At 41.3% G+C, this 21,361-nt stretch overlaps 1 protein-coding gene across 4 annotated transcripts in view; it reads right to left on the reverse strand.

The window, feature by feature from the left end:
- Positions 1 to 1,063: 1,063 nt before the first annotated feature.
- triob (trio Rho guanine nucleotide exchange factor b) overlaps positions 1,064 to 21,361 on the reverse strand; it is a 102,608-nt gene continuing 82,310 nt past the window's right edge. For 3 of the 4 annotated variants that reach the window (XM_035671973.1, XM_035671975.1, XM_035671977.1), the window contains 23 exons: positions 13,507 to 13,793; positions 13,225 to 13,395; positions 11,941 to 12,036; positions 11,495 to 11,643; positions 11,250 to 11,316; positions 11,039 to 11,142; positions 10,862 to 10,931; positions 10,615 to 10,704; positions 10,408 to 10,500; positions 10,251 to 10,301; positions 10,035 to 10,112; positions 9,598 to 9,789; positions 9,266 to 9,443; positions 8,175 to 9,082; positions 6,884 to 7,134; positions 6,514 to 6,767; positions 6,184 to 6,346; positions 5,830 to 5,951; positions 5,585 to 5,663; positions 4,949 to 5,149; positions 4,708 to 4,846; positions 4,075 to 4,261; positions 1,064 to 3,905 (listed from right to left, as the gene is read on the reverse strand). In XM_035671973.1, coding sequence (XP_035527866.1) covers positions 3,478 to 3,905; positions 4,075 to 4,261; positions 4,708 to 4,846; positions 4,949 to 5,149; positions 5,585 to 5,663; positions 5,830 to 5,951; positions 6,184 to 6,346; positions 6,514 to 6,767; positions 6,884 to 7,134; positions 8,175 to 9,082; positions 9,266 to 9,443; positions 9,598 to 9,789; positions 10,035 to 10,112; positions 10,251 to 10,301; positions 10,408 to 10,500; positions 10,615 to 10,704; positions 10,862 to 10,931; positions 11,039 to 11,142; positions 11,250 to 11,316; positions 11,495 to 11,643; positions 11,941 to 12,036; positions 13,225 to 13,395; positions 13,507 to 13,793 — 4,358 coding nt within the window. In that variant the 3' untranslated portion in view covers positions 1,064 to 3,477. The remainder of the gene's footprint in view (positions 3,906 to 4,074; positions 4,262 to 4,707; positions 4,847 to 4,948; positions 5,150 to 5,584; positions 5,664 to 5,829; positions 5,952 to 6,183; positions 6,347 to 6,513; positions 6,768 to 6,883; positions 7,135 to 8,174; positions 9,083 to 9,265; positions 9,444 to 9,597; positions 9,790 to 10,034; positions 10,113 to 10,250; positions 10,302 to 10,407; positions 10,501 to 10,614; positions 10,705 to 10,861; positions 10,932 to 11,038; positions 11,143 to 11,249; positions 11,317 to 11,494; positions 11,644 to 11,940; positions 12,037 to 13,224; positions 13,396 to 13,506; positions 13,794 to 21,361) is intronic. The other variant, XM_035671976.1, reaches the window with a different exon arrangement.

The raw sequence follows: 21,361 nt of genomic DNA on the forward strand, positions 1-21,361 counted from the left end.
AGGAAACACTAAACCAGTGTGCATCACCTTTACACTTAACAGCTCGTGCATGAGATTTGAGAGATTGCATGCGAGATGGTACAGATAAGCTTTCCGTCGTTTATGCAAAATATGTTCTACTGTTGAGAAACAAAGCTAACTAAACTAAAATTGATTTCACACCTGTTAAGAGGTGTTATTCCTTTCACACATCTGTGTACAAATCTATATACTGTCAATGGTACAAACACAGTGCTCTGCATGTGAGAAAATGTGAACTGGCAGATCCACTGTTGCCCATGGGGTTTGAAGTGTTCCATCAAAATTTTGATCTGCTGGACTTTTAAGAATGCAGTTTCACAATAAATGACTTTCCACACATTTTCTGTGGTTCCTTCAGACAACACAGACACAAAGATCCTGATAATCATTTAACGAAAGGATAATGGTAACTTATTTTGATGTGTGAAAACATGTGACAAATGGATTAAGTAGGTGGGGAAATTATGTGTTCTTCGTCAGTCTAGTGATTCATGCACAGCAGCAGCATCTGCAGAGGGCAGATAAGATCAGTAACACCCCCTCTGTGGTTCTTTTTTTTATGGGTTATCATACAGTAGGTACACATTGTCATGAGATAAACACACAATACAAATATTACTGTACACAATGTCTCTTTCTTGTTTTTATCTTGCTTTTCATTGCTGGAGACAGGATTTCCCCGTCACATCAAATTGATTACGTTCGCCTTTTTGCAAGCTTATATAAAACCCACATGTGAAGCTGATGTGTTGTCTTTCTTGTGGATCAAGGTTTAAAAACAAAAGCAATGTTATATCAGTTTAAAATGAAACTAATAAAACAGTACAATACAATTTTTTTTTCACTGTTGACCTGCTCAGGGTTTTTCCCTGCCTTCTACTCATGCCGGGAATGCAACATTGCCTCACCTTCCAACCCTCAAAGGTTATGGGAAACGATAAATGAATAGTTACAGTAGGTTCAAGAAAAACTACATTGTAATATGTGGGTGTTTGTGAGTCTACTGTTTGTCTACTGTGAGTTTCAGAGACACCACTTGTTCCTTGTACGTTTAATGGCAAAATAACAGGACAAAATAAAATATTTACAACACTTAGTAACATGTAAACACGATTTTCTGTACAAAGAAATATACATGCAAAAGTAAAAATAAGTCATAATAAGACATTCAAATGACATTGCTGCAGTCTTGTTCCATGTGTATTTATAATATGACAGTTATGAGGTTTACATCCTGGGTGTGGACAAACCGCCCCGACCCTCTCTGTACATCTTTACATCATGTATAGGCTGGGTTTCCCAAAGGCATTTTATTACTTAGATCATATTCCTCCATGAATAGGCTTTAAGAGAATTTGACAAACTGATTAACAGCATGATTTTGGGAAACCCACATCCACACCAATAAATTAAAATGACACAAAATGAGAGACTTTGACTGTACAGACTAACAAGAGTCATTGAACTCAACATGTTATTGACTTCTTTAACATTAAATCAGATTATCTGACAGTAATGCTTCAATAAGTAACCTTCAAATAAAATAAGAAGCAATGCACATTTTCAGTTTCACCCACTTCTCTAGGTCGACTCAATCAACTGGCACTTTAAAAAGAACATTTCTACAACTTCTTCACCTAAAGACATCAGCTCATTCAAATGAAAATAACTGGAAGAGATCTCTTTCATGGCAGATACCTGTTCATGTTGAGTGAAATTTATCAAAGGGATGTATTTGAACTGTTGGTGGTATAAGATTTGTCTCCTAAAAGGTATAATGCATTCTCCAATCATCAGTGAATGGGCCACAATTAGACAGATTTCCAGGACCTATTGCTTTGTAAAAACGTCAACCGAGTCTGTCTTATGACATCAAACCGAGATGCTAAAAACCTAGCAACATACACAAGTATCTACAAAAGCCAAACAAACTCACACCGCAAACCACTTTGTGCACAGCTTGAAAAAAGACAAGTGAAATATTAGTTTTTTTTCAGCAATAAACCACCAAACTATTTCTTATTACAATAAGAATAAATAAAGCCAGACTGAACCTTTGTAAACACTCATATGTCTGGGTTCAGTGTGGTCTGTTATAACTTAACATGAGAAATCATAAAAAACACATTTTAGCAGGAAAAGAAAAGCATAGTCAACTTTGGTATTGTTACAGAAAATAAAAACATAACGACAAACTGAAAGCATAAGTGCCTATATTTTATAGATACACATTTTTTATACATTATTTCCAAAAACCCTCCTCTTGTCTAGGGGATTTTGCAGATATTAATACTGAACTTAATACATAAGAATTAACACAATACAGACATCTATCGCAGTACCAGGTACGTACATGCCTTTTTAGGAATACGGCTACAACACAAGGTTTCATAAATAGTTGCATAAATGTTAAAGCTGCAACATTGCACATGGGAATTGATGCAAAATACGAGTGCATTTCTAGTAGCAGTTTGTTCATAGTGAAATCCAGCTGTTGAGGGTCCGCAGAGAGTGACTGCATGGACTCACTAATACTCGGCAAATGAAATAGCTTTTGTTTATTTGAGACAAATTCTTCGAAATGAGAATGAAAGGCAGGAATACGTTATTTACAAATAAGGCGGATGCAGGTAGAAATCTGAGAAGCTTTGCCGAATAGCTTGTTCGAGTTAATTTAGTTTCTCTTAGTGTCACAAACTGAAATGATTTCACCTTTCAAACTGAACGGGGGCATAAAGATAAGCAAACTATTGCACTGAATGTAACTACAACGTGTTTCTGGAAAACATGGTTTTGGTCTTCATCTTGTTGTCGAATAAGTGGGCCCTGCTGATGGGTGCCACTTCCTTCACAATTCTCAGTTCTCTTATTTTCTTTCTACTTACTAACTCATCTTTGTTTTCCAAAAGTTATGAATAAAGACAGTTCTCTGTTTCCTCACTGTACATGGTTTCATTTACAAAAAGTAATCTCTTGTTACAAAAAACTTTTTCTTGTGTTCAACTGAAAGCAGCCTGAATTACTCTTATTATACAGTATTCTATTTTCTCTGTTTAACACTGTCCGAAACGCAAGACTTGCTCACGCTGGCTTATTGAGAAAGCTTGGTTTTCTCCCTGCTAAGTCAAAGTTTGAAACCTTAAACAGATTCCAACAGTTCATTTGTTGTGCAGGCATAATGACAATATGCCAAGGTTATGGGAGGTGGGGGAGAGTCAAAGGGTTTATCAGCAGAGGTCAGTCAGTCAGCAGCAGCAGGACTTTTGTGGCTTAGTGAGGGAAAAGGTGATCATTGTGGAAATGTTGCTGGTGGTCCTCTCGGTAGGGTTTTAACACAGCTCAACTGAACAAACGAAAAAACGTGTTACTCATCCTCCTTAGTAATCTGGACAGGTAGGAATTCCTCTTCTGTGTCTACGGTGTGCACGTTGTCACATCTACCTGGTGACCTGTTTGTTAGATGTGGTTGAGCAGGCGGCTGTGAAGAAAGGCCTTAATGGTGCCAATGGGCCGAACGTCGTTCTGGTGTTTGCGTCTCTCGATGAAGGAAATGAGTCTTGAGGTGTCCAGATGTGAGGTGTGACGGTTCTGAGATGGTGGCAGCGCTGGTGGCTGTGTATAACTTAAGGTGGCATGTCCAGTGTCTATGTTTATCACACCTTGAGGCTGGAGCCAGGGCTCCTGCAGGCAGGACGCCGCAGAGGGCCGTCGCTCCGGCTCGCCCTGGAGCAGCAGACAGACAAAGTCCCTTGCAGCTGGGCTCACACCCTGGAAGTAGTCCTCTGGGAAGCTGAAGTCTAGGCGACAGATGTTCAAACACGTCTCCTCCAAACTCTCATCCAGGAAGGGAGAGGCGCCACTTAGTACAACATACGTCACCACCCCTGTAAATCATCCAGTCAATACACCAGTAAATTAATCAACCAGCAGGTCAGACAGTCAATTATTTAGTAACAGGGAATGATGGGCCACGAGTACCAAAATATTTCATAATTATATATCAACAAATAAGATTCTTATGAAGTTACAAACTACTCGTGGTTAGTTACAGACCTAAGCTCCAGAGGTCAGACATCAGTGAGGCAGGCTGACCCAGGACAAGCTCAGGAGCTGAGAACTCTGGGCTACCCAGGAGAGGATGGATGTAGGAGGAGGGAGGGTTCAGCTGAATGGCGTCACCAAAGTCTGTCAGCTTGATCACTGGCTGGGAAGACGCATGTTCCACCACGATGTTCTCTGGCTGCAAGAGACAGGAACGTTAGATCCAGAGGAACATCTTAACACCAGCACATCCACTGGGCCAAACTGAGATTCCAATGTTTTGAGGTGTTTGTGGAATTTTGTAATACTTGAATTGTATCACATTTAAAAAAAAAAAAAAAAAGCAGTTTAATTTGCTGATGAGGAAACAACTGAAAACCAACATGTGATACAATTTAAGCTGCAAAGAGGTTTCTTTACAGTGAAAACAGTACAGAGATATTAATTTTGCTGTAAGACTAGACAAAGACCACCAGAAAACCTGGAACCACAGAATTTCAATAATAATAAAAATACAACAATAATAAAAATACAAAAACTGACTAAATAATTAATTATCAAAATAGTTTGCCAATTAATTTTCTGTTAATCAACTTTAATCAAGTTTACTTATTCTCTAGCTCTACAGTGATAATATGAATTTACTTTGATATCAAGGTGTGCTATCCTCCAGCTGTGCAGGTAGTGGAGAGCTTCAAGAATATCTCTGAGGTACAGAGCCACCTTCTCCTCTGTCAGGTTGCCCCAGCTCACTATATAGTCCAGGAAACGTCCCTGGTCTGCCCTGAAAACAGAAACACATAATTCATTTGTCATCAGGAACTTTTCACAGGGATAAACAATTTATATTTTTAATGCAAATACATGGAAACAGTACCATACTTACATCTCTAGTACAAGTACGTAGCTGTTGGCTGTCTCATACATGTCCAGCAGCTTGACCAGGTTGGGATGGTCCAGAGTCTGTAGGAGTGTGATCTCCTGCAGAACCTGTTCTCGACGCAGCAGCTTCTTGTTAACGTGTTTTGCCGCAACTGTCCGTTTACTTCCTCTCTGGTCACAGCGCTTTGTCACTGAGAACCGCCCCCTGCAGAAATTAGAGTTATCAGATTTATGTTTTATCTTGCTCTGGGTCTCAGGTACACTTTCAAATCCTTTAGTGGATGCTTTACTCTACTCAAATTGTGACAACCATTTTAAAAATCTTCTCTCTCACATTTACTGTATCTGTAGTGGCTGGATTGGGTTTAACAGACAAAATCAGTGGGGGATACATGCACTTAAATTAGTCAGATTAGTCAGTATGTCATAAGACAACAGGTATTTTAGTCATTTAGCAGGAAATTTCTATTCCTCCTTATCCAAATACCCATAGGTCTACTTTAGTGCTACCTAGCTACAACTATTACTGCTGCCACTGGTAGTAATGTCAGTAATAGTGAGAATGTATTAGCTTTGATGTGGTTAAGGAACATCACATCACAGTCAAACAGTGAGAACTCAAATCTAATAGGGTTCTTACCTTCCTAGTTCAGTAATCTCTGTGTAGTGGGACTCAAAGCTGCTTTTCCAGAGGACTCCACTGCCATCATCAGGGGTTCCTAAGAACACATATTGTTATACCTAAAATATGTTTTTGTTTGTTTGAAAGAAATTAAAGAATTAATGTGTACAGTTTTTGCAGTTCAAAACCCCTAACTGAGGTGGTGTTAGTACCACAATGTACTCAATAATTAAGCTTTTAAGGTTCAAATCCAGACAGCTCACCTGAGACTCTGAGGCTGGCGGAGGAGGTGACAGAGCCTGCTACATTTGTGGCAACACAGGTGTACATGCCACTGTCTTCTACAGACACCCCCAGGATACGAAGAGCTGCCTCCTCTGTCTCACTATAAAAACGAAAGCAGGAAGGACAGATAAACCTTTAAACAAGATGCACCATGCTTTCTCCATTTGTTGTTACTTTGTGAATGATGCTAAACGTGCAGTAGCATTTTATATTTCTCAGAATTAAGGCTTCCCATCATAAAGACAATGATACTACTTGGGCTCCCTCCCCACCTTTGCTGTGTCTTTTTTTAAACTGAAAATATCAAGTGAAGTCAAGATACATGCTGTCACCTGTAAGTGATGCTGTAGTGTGCGTTGTTGCTCAGAGTGCTGTTGTCGGGTCCCTGCCAGGTGACGGTGGCCCGGGGCCGTCCACACACTTTACACCTCAGAGTAACACTGTCGCCACTCTCACATGCTACATCGCTGACAGGGATGAGGAACTCTGGAGGAGCTGGAGAGAAAAGATAGAGGTCAAAATGGATGAGAGCATGTGAAACTGTACCTTGAATATTCCAAATATATCTATTCAGGTATAATATTTAATAAGGTTTACATGCACACACACACACACACACACACTCATTCACTCCTTGGTCAAAAGCAACAGTGTGCACATACCATCATGGATGAAGTTGGGATTTAGAAGCTGTAATGAAAATGTAAGGACAGAATTAGAATGTAAAGTGAGGACAAAGAGCAAATTCATTTTGAAGTTTATACGAGTTATCTTCATACTCTCTACCTTGATGGACACTTTGTTGGCCAGGCTGTCCTGAGACTTGCGGTAGCCGTTCTCCATCTTCCTGCCATCCTTATCTCTTTTCTCAGACTTTCGGCGGATACGGAGCGCTGTGTGCCATGATAATGATTTTCTGAAGCAAACAACACAGGGGGGAGGTTTTTTTTTTTTGCATAATCATGATGAATTCTGACATATACATGTGTTTGTTTTTGTCTCAGGAACAGGGTAAATGTTTCTTATTCTTACTTGATGGTTCCTTCGGGGAGGTCGGGTGTGATGGAGGATGAGGTATGTCCTAATACATAGCCAGGGATCCAGCCCTCAGCGGCAGGGCAGTGCTCATTGGCCGCACGGTACACCAGGAACATGTTTTGCTGGTTGCTGGCTAGCATTTGGACCACCTCACCCTGCACCACACTGATCTCATCCTCCTTCACTGCCACATAGTCCTGGGTCACCAACATGGTGGACACACTGCTGCTGCTACTGCTTTCACTCTGACAAAAAGGAAGAAGAATATAAATCTTTAGACTTATAAAACACTGTTTATGTGTTGCACAATGTGAGACTGCACACACGCAAACCAACACATTCCTGTACACACACATATTAAAATACACAGACATACATACATTCCTGAAAAAGGGAAGTACAGAAGTGAAACAGTCTCTTCACACCGATCAAATGCATGATTTGATTGAAAGTTACACACTCATGACTTTGCTAAAATGCTTGATGCATGCAGCAAAGGAAGCATTGCAAAATGCTTTTTCTCTTGCAAAGTATGGTAAAAGCATTAATTCATGTCTACAGTGATGAGTCACAAGTCACTATATAAGATAGAAGTAATATTCCGAGAAGTTGTGAAGCAGAAGTTACGATCCTCAGCTCAGAGATGCTGAAATAAGTAACTGTGTGTTTTCCAAGACAGAGTAGAGTTGAAGTAAAAAACTATTTCCGAGAAGAAGGCACTCTTTCAGCTTGAAGAAAGGTAGATAGGATTGAAGTGAAGCAAACAGCAGCTGGTGTAGTTGCAAGGCTAACCATTGCAAAGTTTAGACTTAATGCTTTGTAAATGCAAAGTAGGGCAATCGTGAAAGAGCTCTTCGCCCATGACAGAGTTTTGACCAGAGATCACTTATTATCACATGAAAATATTCCCGCGGAAGTATGAATTAAAAGACCAAAGAGAAATAGTGTTTTTAAAATCATTTGCTAACTGTTAGTGTCTATCAGTTGCAGTTGAGAAGCAAACACATACTGAAGCTCAGAAATAGTGTCTAAGAAAGCATATACAGTTGCTCTATGAGTCAAATCCACACTGTTAGTACATTCTGGGAGGATTCTCTCTCACACACACTGTTGGTGAAGTTAGTGCACTCAGATAGCCGTTAATCTTCAGTGTGGTGCATGTACAAGCCATTCTCAGAGCCAGCGGCAGGGTGACTGACTGACAGCCAGTCAGTGAAGGCAAGGTTAGTGACTAGTGAGTAGTCCTAGGCCTCACTGAAGCCTGGGCCTCGACATGGCATCTTACCCCGTTGCTCTGGGTGGAGTGTATGGACTGCTCGCTGGTGGAGGAGCAGGTGCTCATGCGGTCTATGTCCTTACTGTGGGTGGAGTGACGGTGATGAGAGGGCGTCCCGTGGCTTCCTCTGCCCAAAGAGTCCCCTCCACCACCACTGTCACTGGGGTAGGAGAAGGAACCAGGCCGGCTGGCGGGAGAGGGAGGCATAGCAGGGACCATAGCCCAGAAAGAGTTGCCCTTATGAGCTGGGCTAGAGGGGACAAATGCTTCCTTTCCTACTCCTCCTCCACCTCCTACTCCAGGGGACTGAGGTGAAATCAGAGGAGAAACTGTCCCAACTCGAGGGCTTTTTAGAGGCAAATTCAGAGGCGCCACAGCCATCTGTGGTATACCAGCTGTTTGATATTTCTGAGTTTCTTCATAGCTCCCCAGACCTAGTCTGACACTGCCCTCCATGCTGTCTGATGTCCTGTTACTGTTATTACTGTTACTCCCATGAGGACTATCCAGCCTCCTCATCTTAGGGACCTCTGTGGCTAACAGCTCTCCATTTGAGGGACTGTCTGAGTAGGGGTTCGAGGGGAGGGACTGAGGGTGGCAGGGTGACCACATACCTGCTGATCTGTCGGGCCCCTCAGGGCCCGGGGGGTGGTGGTGGTGGACAGGCTGGGGGAGTCGTGATGACGGCTGTGGAATGCGGGACGGTCGGGAGCGAGGGCCGCAGAGAGAGGAGGAGCTGCTCCCTGATCCTCCAGAGCCACCACCGCCGCCGCCACCTCCCCCTCCCATGTTGGAGGTACTGTTGGAGCTGCTGCCTCCTGGCAGTCCTCCAGTACTACTGCTGCTACTGCTTGGTGGACCGCCTGGCCCGCCACCTCCCACATGGTTCCTCTGGTACTCTATGGGGGATGTCAGAGCTGTGGGAGAAAAGGAGGGGCAAGATTTAACTCATGTCACAAATTTATATTTATGCGAAAACTCATATTTCATGAAAGAAACCTTGGACAAGCCTGAAAACTCAAATACAATGCTACTAGTGCATATTTTCACCAGACCTAGTGCAGCATCATTCTGGTGTAGCTGGCATATCATTCTCTTACCATTGAGGAAATTGCGCTGATTCTCCAGTATCTGGCTGACCTGGTGGACCCAGACTTGACTGACTCCAGGGCTTGTGGAATGGAGTGTGTACCTCTCCAGGTTGCCACTAGATGATCTGGAGGTGAGTGTGAACTTGCAGGGGTCATCAGCATTTTCTTCTAAACCCAACCAGCTCACCTGAAAAGAAGAAGAAGGTAGCAAGAGGAAGGAGGCAGGGAAAAAGTTAAAAGTTAAAAGTAGTTTTACTAAGGCTTCTTGATTAAGAAGCTACAGTACAATCTACAATACATGAACATACAATCTATAGATGATTTTATTTAGCTGCATTAACCTTGATGCTGTTTTTGAAAAGGTAGCCAGGAGTGGAGAAGCCCTTCTTTTTGTCCAGGGGTTCACTGAAGATGACAATCTGTTCAAACAAGAAGACTCTCCTCTCCTTCATCCTGGACAGAAGTCCTCCATCCTGGTCTGATACCATGAAGGTGTCTTGGAGGAGCAATCTGCCCTGCGCCACAATTTTACCCTGAAGAAAGAGGGAGAGCAGAGGGAAAAGAAATCAGAAGACAGTAAAGACCTAGCAGTTTTCATGTCTGCAAAAATGAGTGCACACTGACATCTGGTGGCAGATGACTGAAATTAGAAATTGATTTCTGCAGGGTATAAACTATTTACATTGTTACCTTATTTTATTTAGTATTATTGTCCAAACATACACACAGACAGATACAGACATACACACACTTTTGAGAGGATAAAGAGCAGTCTTACTTCGAAGCCTTGAAGGCGACCAACATTCATCATGTCATTGCAGCGCTTGGGGACCACACACATCACCTCCACAGCTTTCTGTTGTACAACATGAGAGTAAAACAAACTTAAAGAGACAAACTGCTTGCTTGTGAGTCAATTCGAAAATAATCAAGGAATGTGAGTCTTTTCACATGTGGCTAAAGTAGTACGATTGTACAAGGGTCATCACATTACCTCCAGCTCTGTCGTATCCACTCCTGCCTTCTTAGAAATTTTGAAAAGATCCTGTGAAAAGATTTAAAATGTATATACATATAGAGTGTATATATACTTGATATATGAAGAGTACTCCTTGAATGCAGTCTACAAAGTAACAATATAGTGGATTTACCTTCAGTAGTAACTGGTATTTCATTATACGTTGGACAGGTTTGATTAGCAGGTCAGTGATCTGCAATCTGTGGCCCAATCGCTGCTTTAGGTCCTGAGGAAAGATACAAATATTATTAACTTTAGGAAATACTAATTACCTGGACAATACAACAATGAAAACATTCTGTAGGTTTGGGCAGGTGTAAAATGGTTTCAACAATCTTACCTCAAAGTAAGTGTCAATGTACTCTGATACAATGTGCTCAGATTTAGGTTTGTTCTGGCAGTACACGATGTAAATGTGTAGCCTCCGCTCCTGCAAAGATAACCAGAAGACAAAAGTTGCTTTTAGAAGTGTAAAAAAATATGACAGAAAATATAATTTCATGACTTTCTTTTGAATACAATAAAATGTTCTAAGCATCCTTCAACGGAAAAACGTAATGCAAGACAAATGTGAACAGATTTCTTACCTGTTTGACAAATAAAGGAGCCAGCCTGTCAGGATCCTCCAAACACTTCTCCAGCTCTCCCAGGAAAAAACTGCAGACCAATTGAGAGACAAACACATGCTTTAACCTCCCGAGGAACATGGTCCTTAGGGTAGTGGAATTTGAAGGGTATGTTAACAAAGAAGACTGCCAGCATACTCTTTGTGCCAGTCATAGATCTGATGTATGTTTCCAAAAACAATCTTGTCTTTTCCTCTCATGTCATCTGGAACTCCTTCCTCTTTCATTCTGCTCATGTAACCCTAAGGGGAGGAAGGTTGACTCATTTATAAAACATACAGCACTCATCAAAAAACAATCATATGTTACAAACGTATGTAAAGATTCTTTTAACAATTTTTTTTTTTACCTCCACCACTGATCCAAGATCTCTGACATAGTCCCTCTCAGTCTCCACCAGCTCCAGAAGCACATAACTGAGAGACACAAAACAGAAATTGTCACTGTGTAATACTAATGTAATGCACTCAGCTGTGGATGAACATCAGAAATGTTCCATATAAGCACACAAATGAAGACAAACATGATTAACTGATTGAACTCAAGTAGCTTTTGTTTATGAAAACACTAACAAGACGTGGGCTTATAACTCACTGTCTTCTCTTGAAGAAGCCAGACTTGCGCTCATCCACCTCATCGATGGGCGAAGAGGAGGAGAGGAGGGAGTTGTCGGAGGGGTTGAGGGAGGGAGAGCTGCTGTCGCCCTGCTCTACTGACAGAGAACTGGGGCGATCCTCCAGTGACTGAGGAAAGAGGAGGACAGTGGAATGTTGTGTGTTTGTGCTCTCCTGTATGCAGGCCAGTGGGCATGTGTATGTTGGGGATATTGGCCAGAGTGCAATGCCCATTTGTTGGAACATTGGACAGCTGGCATAGTGAGTCACAATCCTGACAGATGACTAGTAGGCCATGATGCCATTCTCTGTCAACAACACCAGAAAAAGTGTGTGTGCTTGTTCATTAATCTATCAGAATCGTTCTGTGCACAAATGTGCTACATTTGTTGTACTTGTGAGTTTTGTTTATGATCTCTATCTCACCATCTTGCTCTTCACCAGCTCTTCGATGGCACTGACCAGTTCAGCAGCACTGGGTGTCTCTGAACTGTTCGGACGAGCGGACAGACGAGACGCAGACTGAAAAAGAGAGAGTAAATGGAAGACAGAAAGAAAGAAAAGTTAACAGTTAAGGTGTAAAATGTGACAAATGTAAAACTTGGCAGTGCTGCATGCGTACAGGAGTCATACATTCTCAGTGGCTACTACTGTGTATGTGATCAGGCTCACCATTGTTGAGTTTGGACCCCGATATTCCACATGTCCAAATATGGACTTGGTGGGTGTGATCTCCCTAATAAAAGGGTTAATTAGGGGCCAAGTTGGAGCCAGTCAGAGGCTGGTCTCAGGGAAACAAGGGTTATGAGGTGGGTTTAGGTCAAGGGCAAGCTCTGGGGTTGGACTGTTCTTCAAGCACCTTGTTTGGTCAAACAACTTATATACAGCAAAGAATGTTGCTAAATACTCCATTGGAGAAAGTTTGCCTCTGCAACAGAGCCCAGTCTGAGGCATAGTGGCAGGCAAAGTTTTAAAAGGATCCCCTGTTCAAAATCAGACTTAATGGGAATTCACCATTTAGTCCCACAAACACCTCGCCACTGCAGCAACACGAGAATGGAGTATTCACTTCAGCAACAGTAGAACAATTACACTCCAAGGGAATGACATTTAGTTGGTGAAATAGGACAACAATAAGGCAAGAAAAAAAAGTTAAATAAAAAAGTGGAGATGAAGAAGTGGTTTACATGGAGAGATAGGGAAACTGGGAAAGAAGAGAAGCAGAACAGAAATCAACGTAATGCTGAAGGAAGGAACATGCAACCATCAAGAAAATAAGAGAAAGAAAAGAAAAAGTTATTAGTGCCAAAGTAAAAGCTTAGTTGTGCTATTGTAAGCGCTGCATGCATGTAAACTGATATTGGTACACATCTATATGGAACCAAAAACAAAACTGTGGCTGTTTAAATTAAGATGAATGTGAATACAATATTTAATAAATAATTTTTTGTTTCTTTAGATTTACAATCCAAGATCAACCCTCCTCCAAATAATGCACATAATATCTGTATTTGCGTGCCACCATATTGCGGATTAAACAAAAGCGTGTTAGGCCCATTTAAAATTAAGCACAATAATAAACAATAAAGCTTAAATGCAAAACATAACCCTGATTTGTCTTGGGTGGTTTAGTGCATTGTGTTTTCTACATACCATTGTCTATGACCATGTATGTGTGTACATTTATTTAGATTGTCCTTTGTGACCCACCTTGTCGTCTTGGGAGTCAGGCTGTAGCAGGCTGTGCTGCTGGATGGCCATAGGGGGAGGTAGAGGGACAGCATCAGCCCCCTCCTCTCCTTCCTCCTCACCGCAGCTCTGCATGCCTGATGAGGAAGACTTAGACAGGGTACCACTGCTCAGCCCCTCATTACGCATACGCTAGGTAGAGAGAGAAGGAGGACAATGATTGTCAGCCTGTAGGTCAGAACCAAAACTGTCTCTTTGAATGTTCAGACAGGGTCAGTGATCTGCTGATTTATCTGTTCTTACTTCCTCCAGTGTCTCGTCCTGTGGCGTGGCTGCACTGTCGTCAGAGTCCTTCTGTGAGCCGTGCATTGTGTCCATGTTCTTCCTTGTGCCGTCACGGTTCTTCTTGTGTTTGTGGGCGAGCTTCTTGACGTGGCCATCTGCTTTGCCGGAGCTGAGCCGCCGTACAGGGCTGGTCAGCCACTTCCTTAAGGTGTTCCCTGGACGTTTGGGGCCTGGTGAGCTGTGAGGACCCAGGGTTTGGCTGGAGCCTGGTTGGAGGGCATCGTTACTGGATACAGACAAGGTGTCTGAGGTTGGGGGGAAGAAAAGAAAGAAGGGGTTAATAATTACATTAATATAAATATAGAGGCATAATCCATGATCCACAAGATTGGAACTTCCTTTTAGTTTTACATTGATTGACAGGTCTTTTAATTCAGGGACTAACACTAGACAACGTCTAACCCATGTTATGTTGCTTTAGACTCATGTAGTTGTCAGCCGTTTTTTCGCATTGAAATTCTATTTAGACATTAAATTAAATACTTAATCAGTATCAATCACTTGTATGTAACAAACGACAATTACAGTCACCACAGTCATGTATGCATTTTTGAGTTTCCATATAGTGAGAGAACACTGAGGAAAGACACAGTATATGATAAAACTGTGCGTGCATTTGTCTGTTTGTACAGTGTTTGTATGTGTTATGTGCAGTAGGCAGGCTGGCCTCTTCCTTGCACTGAGGGTGGCTCCTTAGGGAATCTGTAGGAGGAAAGCTCTTCTTCGACTAGTAATGGAGCGATAAGAAAATAATACAGGATAAAGGGATGCTGGAGGCTTTTGTCTGAACACTTCAAAGATACATCCACCGGTCTGTCTCACCTGCCTGCTCATCCAGACCTGTTCCCCTTCCTATCTTTAACCTAACCCCCTTTCCCCTCCATTGCTCTGACATTCCCTCACCAGTTAGCTGCACGCTACTGAATGAGACGACAGAAGCTCTCGACTGGCTCAACAAGATATGAGACTGAGTAGTCTTGGAGTGATATTGTCGAGGTTGGATTTCTTTGTGTGCTGTCACAATGTGCAACATGACACCAACTCTGACACCACACAGCATTCCCTGGAAAAGACCTTTCACCTCCTGTAAGAATTAAAAAAAGGTAACAGCATGATTTAAGATTATCCCCTACTCTGCTGCCAATGCAAGAGAACAAGGTAAAAAAGAAGAAGAACTTTGGCAATCACCCAAGGATGAGGAGCTCTTATTATCTACTGGGACAGAGTTCTCATAAAAGCCTCTCAGTATGCTCCTAAACTGATGCTTTCAATCACTTTAAATGCAAAGCTGATCAGAGCTGTGGCTAAACTAAATTAGAAAAATCCCTAAAATGGTGTCCTCATTGTGCAAATTAGCAAAAACAAGTGCATCTCTATGGCGGCTGGAACTGACTCAAGAACAATACTGTTCTCCAATTGCGTCATATCACATGATGAGTTGTTGAGCTTCAAAGCTAATTGCAAAAAAAGGAAACAATATCTTAGTTTTTGAGAAATATAACTAACTGTGCAGCTTGACTAAAGAGTAAAAGGTTCGAGAGATTCACGCTAAAAAGACGCAGCTGCTAAAGATTAAACCATGTGACCTGAATGGCTCTTATGAATGGCAGGTGTGGAAATTCTGCCTTCCCTCATTGGACACTGCATCTGTATGTGAATGTGCATGTCAGTTATTCAGCCTCTGGGAGACTTAATTTTACTGCGCTCCACTGATACGAAGCATGTGTTTTCACATTGCATGCAAGGGAAGAGAAAAGCACAGTTCCCAGAATAACAAGCATCTCCCACATTAAGACTCTGAAGCCATCTTCTCTGAGACTCCTCTCACCATCTCACTCTGACAAAGCCCAGGTCATCTGGAGATATCTTCAGCATAACCTGAGCGATAATAGTCCTGATCTTTCGCTGGTTCTGCAAGACTTAAGCTGCCTAGAGCAAGCTTTTCTTAGCCATGAGTCAGGCCACAATAACATGAATGTGTAGAGGCATCTTTTTATCCTGTGCTCATCTTGCAATTTATTTTTTATCAGATAGAAATTCAGACGGATCCTGTTCCATCCCAGGAAAGGGGAGGCTTGGACTGCTCTGGAGATCTATAAATTCCACCCAAAGCACATATTTAAAGATAGGAGGAGTGGAGGTGTTGTCTGTCTCGCTTGAGGGCAATTTGATGGAAGATAATCCCTTTTGTTGGCACAAATCTTTACATGAAATCTCACTCTTTAGTATTTATTTTGGGGGAACTGTGCAATTTTACCTGCCTGCACCATCTCCCCTGCAGTACCAAATGAAAAAACCAACCGTCCCAACTGTTTGTTACGATACTGGAATGTTTTAGTCATGGATACAATCATTGGGGCCTATGTAAGGCTGTAATTCTGATGACACAGAATACCTAAGCATTTACTATTATTGCTCTCAGAGGACTATTAAAACCTTCCTTTAAGAGTTCTGTATATTGATGCTTATTTATATTAAAATCAGAAAGTACAGGTGTAGTTGACTATACGTTTGAATTATTAGGGTGTTAAAGTTAAAGTGTTGAATACTTTGGGTGAATAACTGTGAGTGGACACTAAAGCATCACACAACTATCGTTTTCAGGCCCCTTTCTGCTACATTTATTATAAATGACAGACAACACTGACAATCTACAGCTCACACCATCTCCTTGTGCACATGACTTAACACTTAGGTGGAAATTCAAAGTGCTTTCAAAGGGAACGAACCAGGGAGCAGTCAGGACTTTTCATGTAGAGCAAACAGACCGGAGACACGCTGGGGTCACAACCTAACATGTAACCATGCTGTTAGCAAGTACATCTCAGCTATTACATCAGAGGCTGCAGGGCAAGTAAAGCAGACAAATATTTTACCCTGTCAAGTCACACCAACTGGATTTATGGTGAGAAAAAATTACTTTTATCCTCTTGAATGTCATTCAGATACTATACAAAATGTAAAACTGAGATTGTTGCCTTTGTGGTCCCGGTTGTAAGGGAATGCTGCCTCAATAATTCAATAATCATAAAATCAAATTACAATTTTTACATAAATTTGGCAGAGAATAGGCTTTACTAGTGACACATTTAAATTTCAGATAAGTTCATAAATGGACATGAATATATATTATAGCTTCAGTAATAATTGAACCATGGATAAAAGCAAAAAAAATAAATGAATATACTTTGACAGTTAGATGAGCATCTGGCGCTATCTACATGCTCTGACTGAGGAGGTTGTGCTAACAGGGGTGTAAATGGATGAAACATGGGGTCAGCAGCCTCGACACATTCCTCCTCAGTAGAAAATAACCCTTGAGACACACATACACACACAGAAGGCACGACCTTTGTCCTTTGCCCTGCAGGGTGTTTTTCATTGTGGAGACACCTCAGGAACAGCTGGTCAGGTTCTCACTCATGGGAAACAAAAATGGGGGACATAGTTTGTTCACAAGGGTGTCCTCCTCACATAATCACTGTTTTTATATTGAGTATTAATATTGAGTCACAGAAATAAGCTATGCTTTTTGAGAAGATTAAACTTAATTAATTTATGAACATACCGTATAATTCTATATATACACATCAAGACAAAATGAATAATCCACTGGACTGAAATAGAATATATGAAGATGTTTAATTACTCATCCAAGAGGCTTCTTAAGTTCTTAAGTGGGTTATTCAGTTTGTCTTGACGTTGTCCTTACCTGGAGGAAAAAACTGCTGTATTTCCTCAGGTTTACACACAAATTTCTGCATCTCCTGTATACATCTACATCTAAATCTCTCACCTTTGCTATAGTCAACATGATTTTCTGAAAAACATTTGAGAATTTGAAGACAGATTGCCCACAGTGGACTTTGAAATGTCTAGCAATATGTTAATCTTGGCTAAAATGATTATCCTGACTCAGTTAGGAATGGCGTCTCTGTGTCCAGAGCAATTTTGCATCAAAGGCACATCATTCAATTGATACGACTGTGATGATCATAGAGGTCATACACTTCTATATCTTCATGTAGCATTTGTGTTTTGCATATGGTACAAACTGCAAGTGTGTACTTAATACATAAATGTGCAGACATTCAAACTTCAAAATATTGACTAACTGCCTCCACCATCTGCTTAAACATACAAAAGCACAGTACTACAAAGGCAAAGACCTCAGAAAAATAACATTATCTCAGTTTAACTCTGTGGGCTGATATTTCTGAGACGAGACCCACCAAGAGTCCACCAGATGCTCTCCACTGCTAGATGTTTGCTAATTTATAAGCAAGCTACCATAATTCAGTCACTGCTCATCCATGCTACTGCAAAGAACATGCTAGATTTACAACTTTGTGTGTGTGCCCATGTCTCAGAATAGGAGGGAGGGGAGGGGCTGTTGTACAACTGGAGTGATCCCAAAAGTCTGCACAGCTCCACAGAAGCATGCCTGGGATTCCAGAGGTGTCACCAGGGGAGCATCTTTCGTGTGGTCTTATGTTCCCCAGGATAAGTGATACAAACAGACAGATGCACACAAACATCAGTCAGTGTGGTTGGAGACAAGCGTTTAGCGGTGGAGGTACAGCGTGTGGGAAAGCTCCAGGGGATTTGGGCGAGCTGATCTGTAAAAATGTGGACAATGCCACCAACAGCCATAGTTAGGAAGGGCGTGGAGTTGGGATGGGGAATATTAGAGAGGGGAATTTAGAGACAACCAGCTACACATTGTCAACAACTGTCAACAACTGTCAACTTTAAACAGAAAAGTATTGGCAATGTAAAAAGCTCCTCATTTTCCTATTTTATTTGACCTCATTATTTCATTTTCTCCATGGGGTCTAGAATAACACCCTTTGCCCATCTGTGCTGAGCTCGCCTGGCCAGGCATACAGATATAATCTTGTCAAAGTAATTTCAGTAGATTTAATATATAATCACGTAACAGTGCATTCACCAAATTACTTCCAATACCATAATGCCACACATAATCCACACTTGATTAGTGAATGCCCTCAGCGTTAAACCCATTTGTAAATAGCCGATGTAGAATCTACAACAAAGAAAGACAGGCTGTCAAAGAAGAAAAAAAACTGTAGTTCTACACCTGAAACAATTGTATTTCTAATCCCACTGGTTGACTCTGCATGCTTTTAGAGCAAACACTGCGCCTTTATGTCATACAATCAGAAGCATAGTCTAAAATAGATTTTATCACTACATTTTCTTTTCAGCTTAATTTAAATAAGATGAAAAACAGAACTTATCACTTATGTCATTTCTCATTCTCAACTTTACAGTCTTTTTCTACTGTATAGTATTCAAAAACAGTTTTATCAATTTTATCTCCACATAGCAACCAAATAGTCTAGTTACAATCTCTAGATCAAACTCTGGTGTTTTGTCAAGTAAAACTTACCCTGACATAGAAATACTGTTTGTTTAGATAAGCAGAAGAGCAATAAAAATTACTTGTGTCCCACACATTATGTCGTTCCTCATGACACATGATCGAGGCACCTACCCAGGTCCAGCAGCCAGAATTTGCAGTTGTCTGAGTGTTCTCCCTGTGCTGAATCCATGGAGCAAAATGGGTTCAGAGACACCAAGGACTCGATTCCACGAGCCATGTCAGTCAAATATCAACCCTCTGGAATTCTGACTTGAAATATTCCCTCACAGCATCTCTGCAGGTACGACAACTGACTAAAAATTTCTATTCAAAACCCAACTTATAGTTCAAAGTAAAAATAATTCTGCAGTAACTATGTCGCTGAAATTCCAGGGAAAGAAAGTGTGAAGTCCAGTGTGCGGAAAAAGTCAAATGCAGCATTAGAGAGTAGGATGTTTTCTCTCCCTCTCTCTTTGTATCTCCTTCCCTCCCTCCCTCATGAGTGGGCTGCTGTGAGGATATTGGGCAAGCCTCCACTGTGCCTCGCCTTTTTCAAGGGGATGTCTGTAAACATGTAGCACATCTACCGTATTACCCTTTGTAGAAGCACCCACTCACTTTGCGTGGGCGGGTGCATATTTTACAGGCATTAGGATGCATACAAGTTGTGCAGTATGCTTGGAACAAATATAGACTTGGTTATGAAATGAAGAGAACAGCAAAATGCTCCTACTGTCATAGTGAGTGGTTGGTTACAAATTGCACATAATTTCTACAATTCAGAATCTCAAGAGTCTGGGTTTTGCAATTACTACTGTATATATGCAACATTTAACTCTATTTGCTACATCTTCACTTCATCTGACACACACATTGCACAATGACCTCCCTGCTTAACTGTGAGTGTGTATGGTTGTGTGTGTGTGTCTCCCTGGGTACTAAACACACTCTTTCCTGTACAAACACGTACACACTTGTACATACACCTCCTGCACTTATTCTTGGCTCCTTACAGAGTCCTTTTATCAATAACACTGTCATTAAGTGAGTACTTTAGTACTTTTTTCATTCTGAGAGTCAACCTGCATATTTTGGTAAATGGGGGAATTCCAGTAATCAAACTGGAAATGTGATTAGCGTGTAGGTAGAAGTGCCTCTAAATGCAATTTAACAGGAATGTGTAGGTTTACACAGGTTCCAGCAGCTAGCAACAACACACTTCATTTAACATTTAGAAAACACACACACACACTGACCACATACTATAGATTTGAACAACTGTTATTTCGCACTAAACATCCTATAATCAGAGCAGACAACCAGCTGCCAGCTTTACACTTTGCAGGCTAATCCTACTGAATGTGAACCACCTATTCTATTCTGTTATTCCAGACACAGACATTGGCCTCCAACAGTCAATTATTCCTGGTTGTGAGACACAGCAGGAAAAGGGAAGATTTCCCAGAGAACACTAATCCCCTAAACCGTCACCCTTCCACAACTTTGTACAAAGTGGCCTACATGGCTGGTCAGTAAACACAAAAGGCTGACAAAGTAGCAAAGTATTTTTTTTTTTGTCATCCTTGTCTTCCTCCTCCTCAGCAACAGCCTTTTCTTGACCACATCAACCCCTGCAGTGAGAATCCCCTTTTCATTACTCCCTCTGGCCACCCAAACACACAACCACAACCAAGGGAGCAAGGGAAGCCAGATAAAAACAGTGAAGCTGCAGTTAAAAGTGTAAAATAAGTAGTTCTACCCTTGTTCCTGTGCCGTACTAGTAAATCATTCAGCTAATTCCAAAGTTGTGAGTTCCTGTATGTACAGTCCAAGCATCCTATAATTTTAAATACAAATGCAGACCAGATCTCATACTGTCTATCACAGAGGCTGCCAAGAAAATATTTGTATACTAAATTACCATAGAAACAAGCAGTACAGCTCGCACCCACTCTTCCAGATTAAAGAGGGAAAGGCACAAGCTGAAACTTCTGTCAAGATGCGATGACAGCAGCTCATAACTCAGTGTCAAATAAGGGTCAGGTCTGTGTATAGAACGCCTTCCACTCACTCTCTTCTGTTTGTTATAATTATTCTATGTTACTTGGATAAAGATACGTAGTATACATACTATATATTTGCCTATGTATACAGAATTTGAGATGAGATCGTCAGCAATGCCTTACATGGCCAAGGTGCAGACATGAGATAAAATAGAATGAAATCTCCAATCAGCCCTGACTGCCTAGGCTCAGTGAGATAAATCAGCAGATATCATTGCATCATACCAGGAGCTGATGCTCAGAACGCAAAACAATGAAGGAATCAGCCATCATCACAGTAGCAGATCTAACAACTAGTGGACCTATATGGGATTTTCGATGGTCGATGCCAATGCAAATATAGAGATGGGCTGCCGATATCAAA

This window comes from Morone saxatilis, unplaced genomic scaffold (assembly GCF_004916995.1).
Source record: "Morone saxatilis isolate NCDOM2014 unplaced genomic scaffold, NCSU_SB_2.0 Contig24, whole genome shotgun sequence".
NCBI classification, from domain to species: Eukaryota; Metazoa; Chordata; class Actinopteri; family Moronidae; genus Morone; species Morone saxatilis.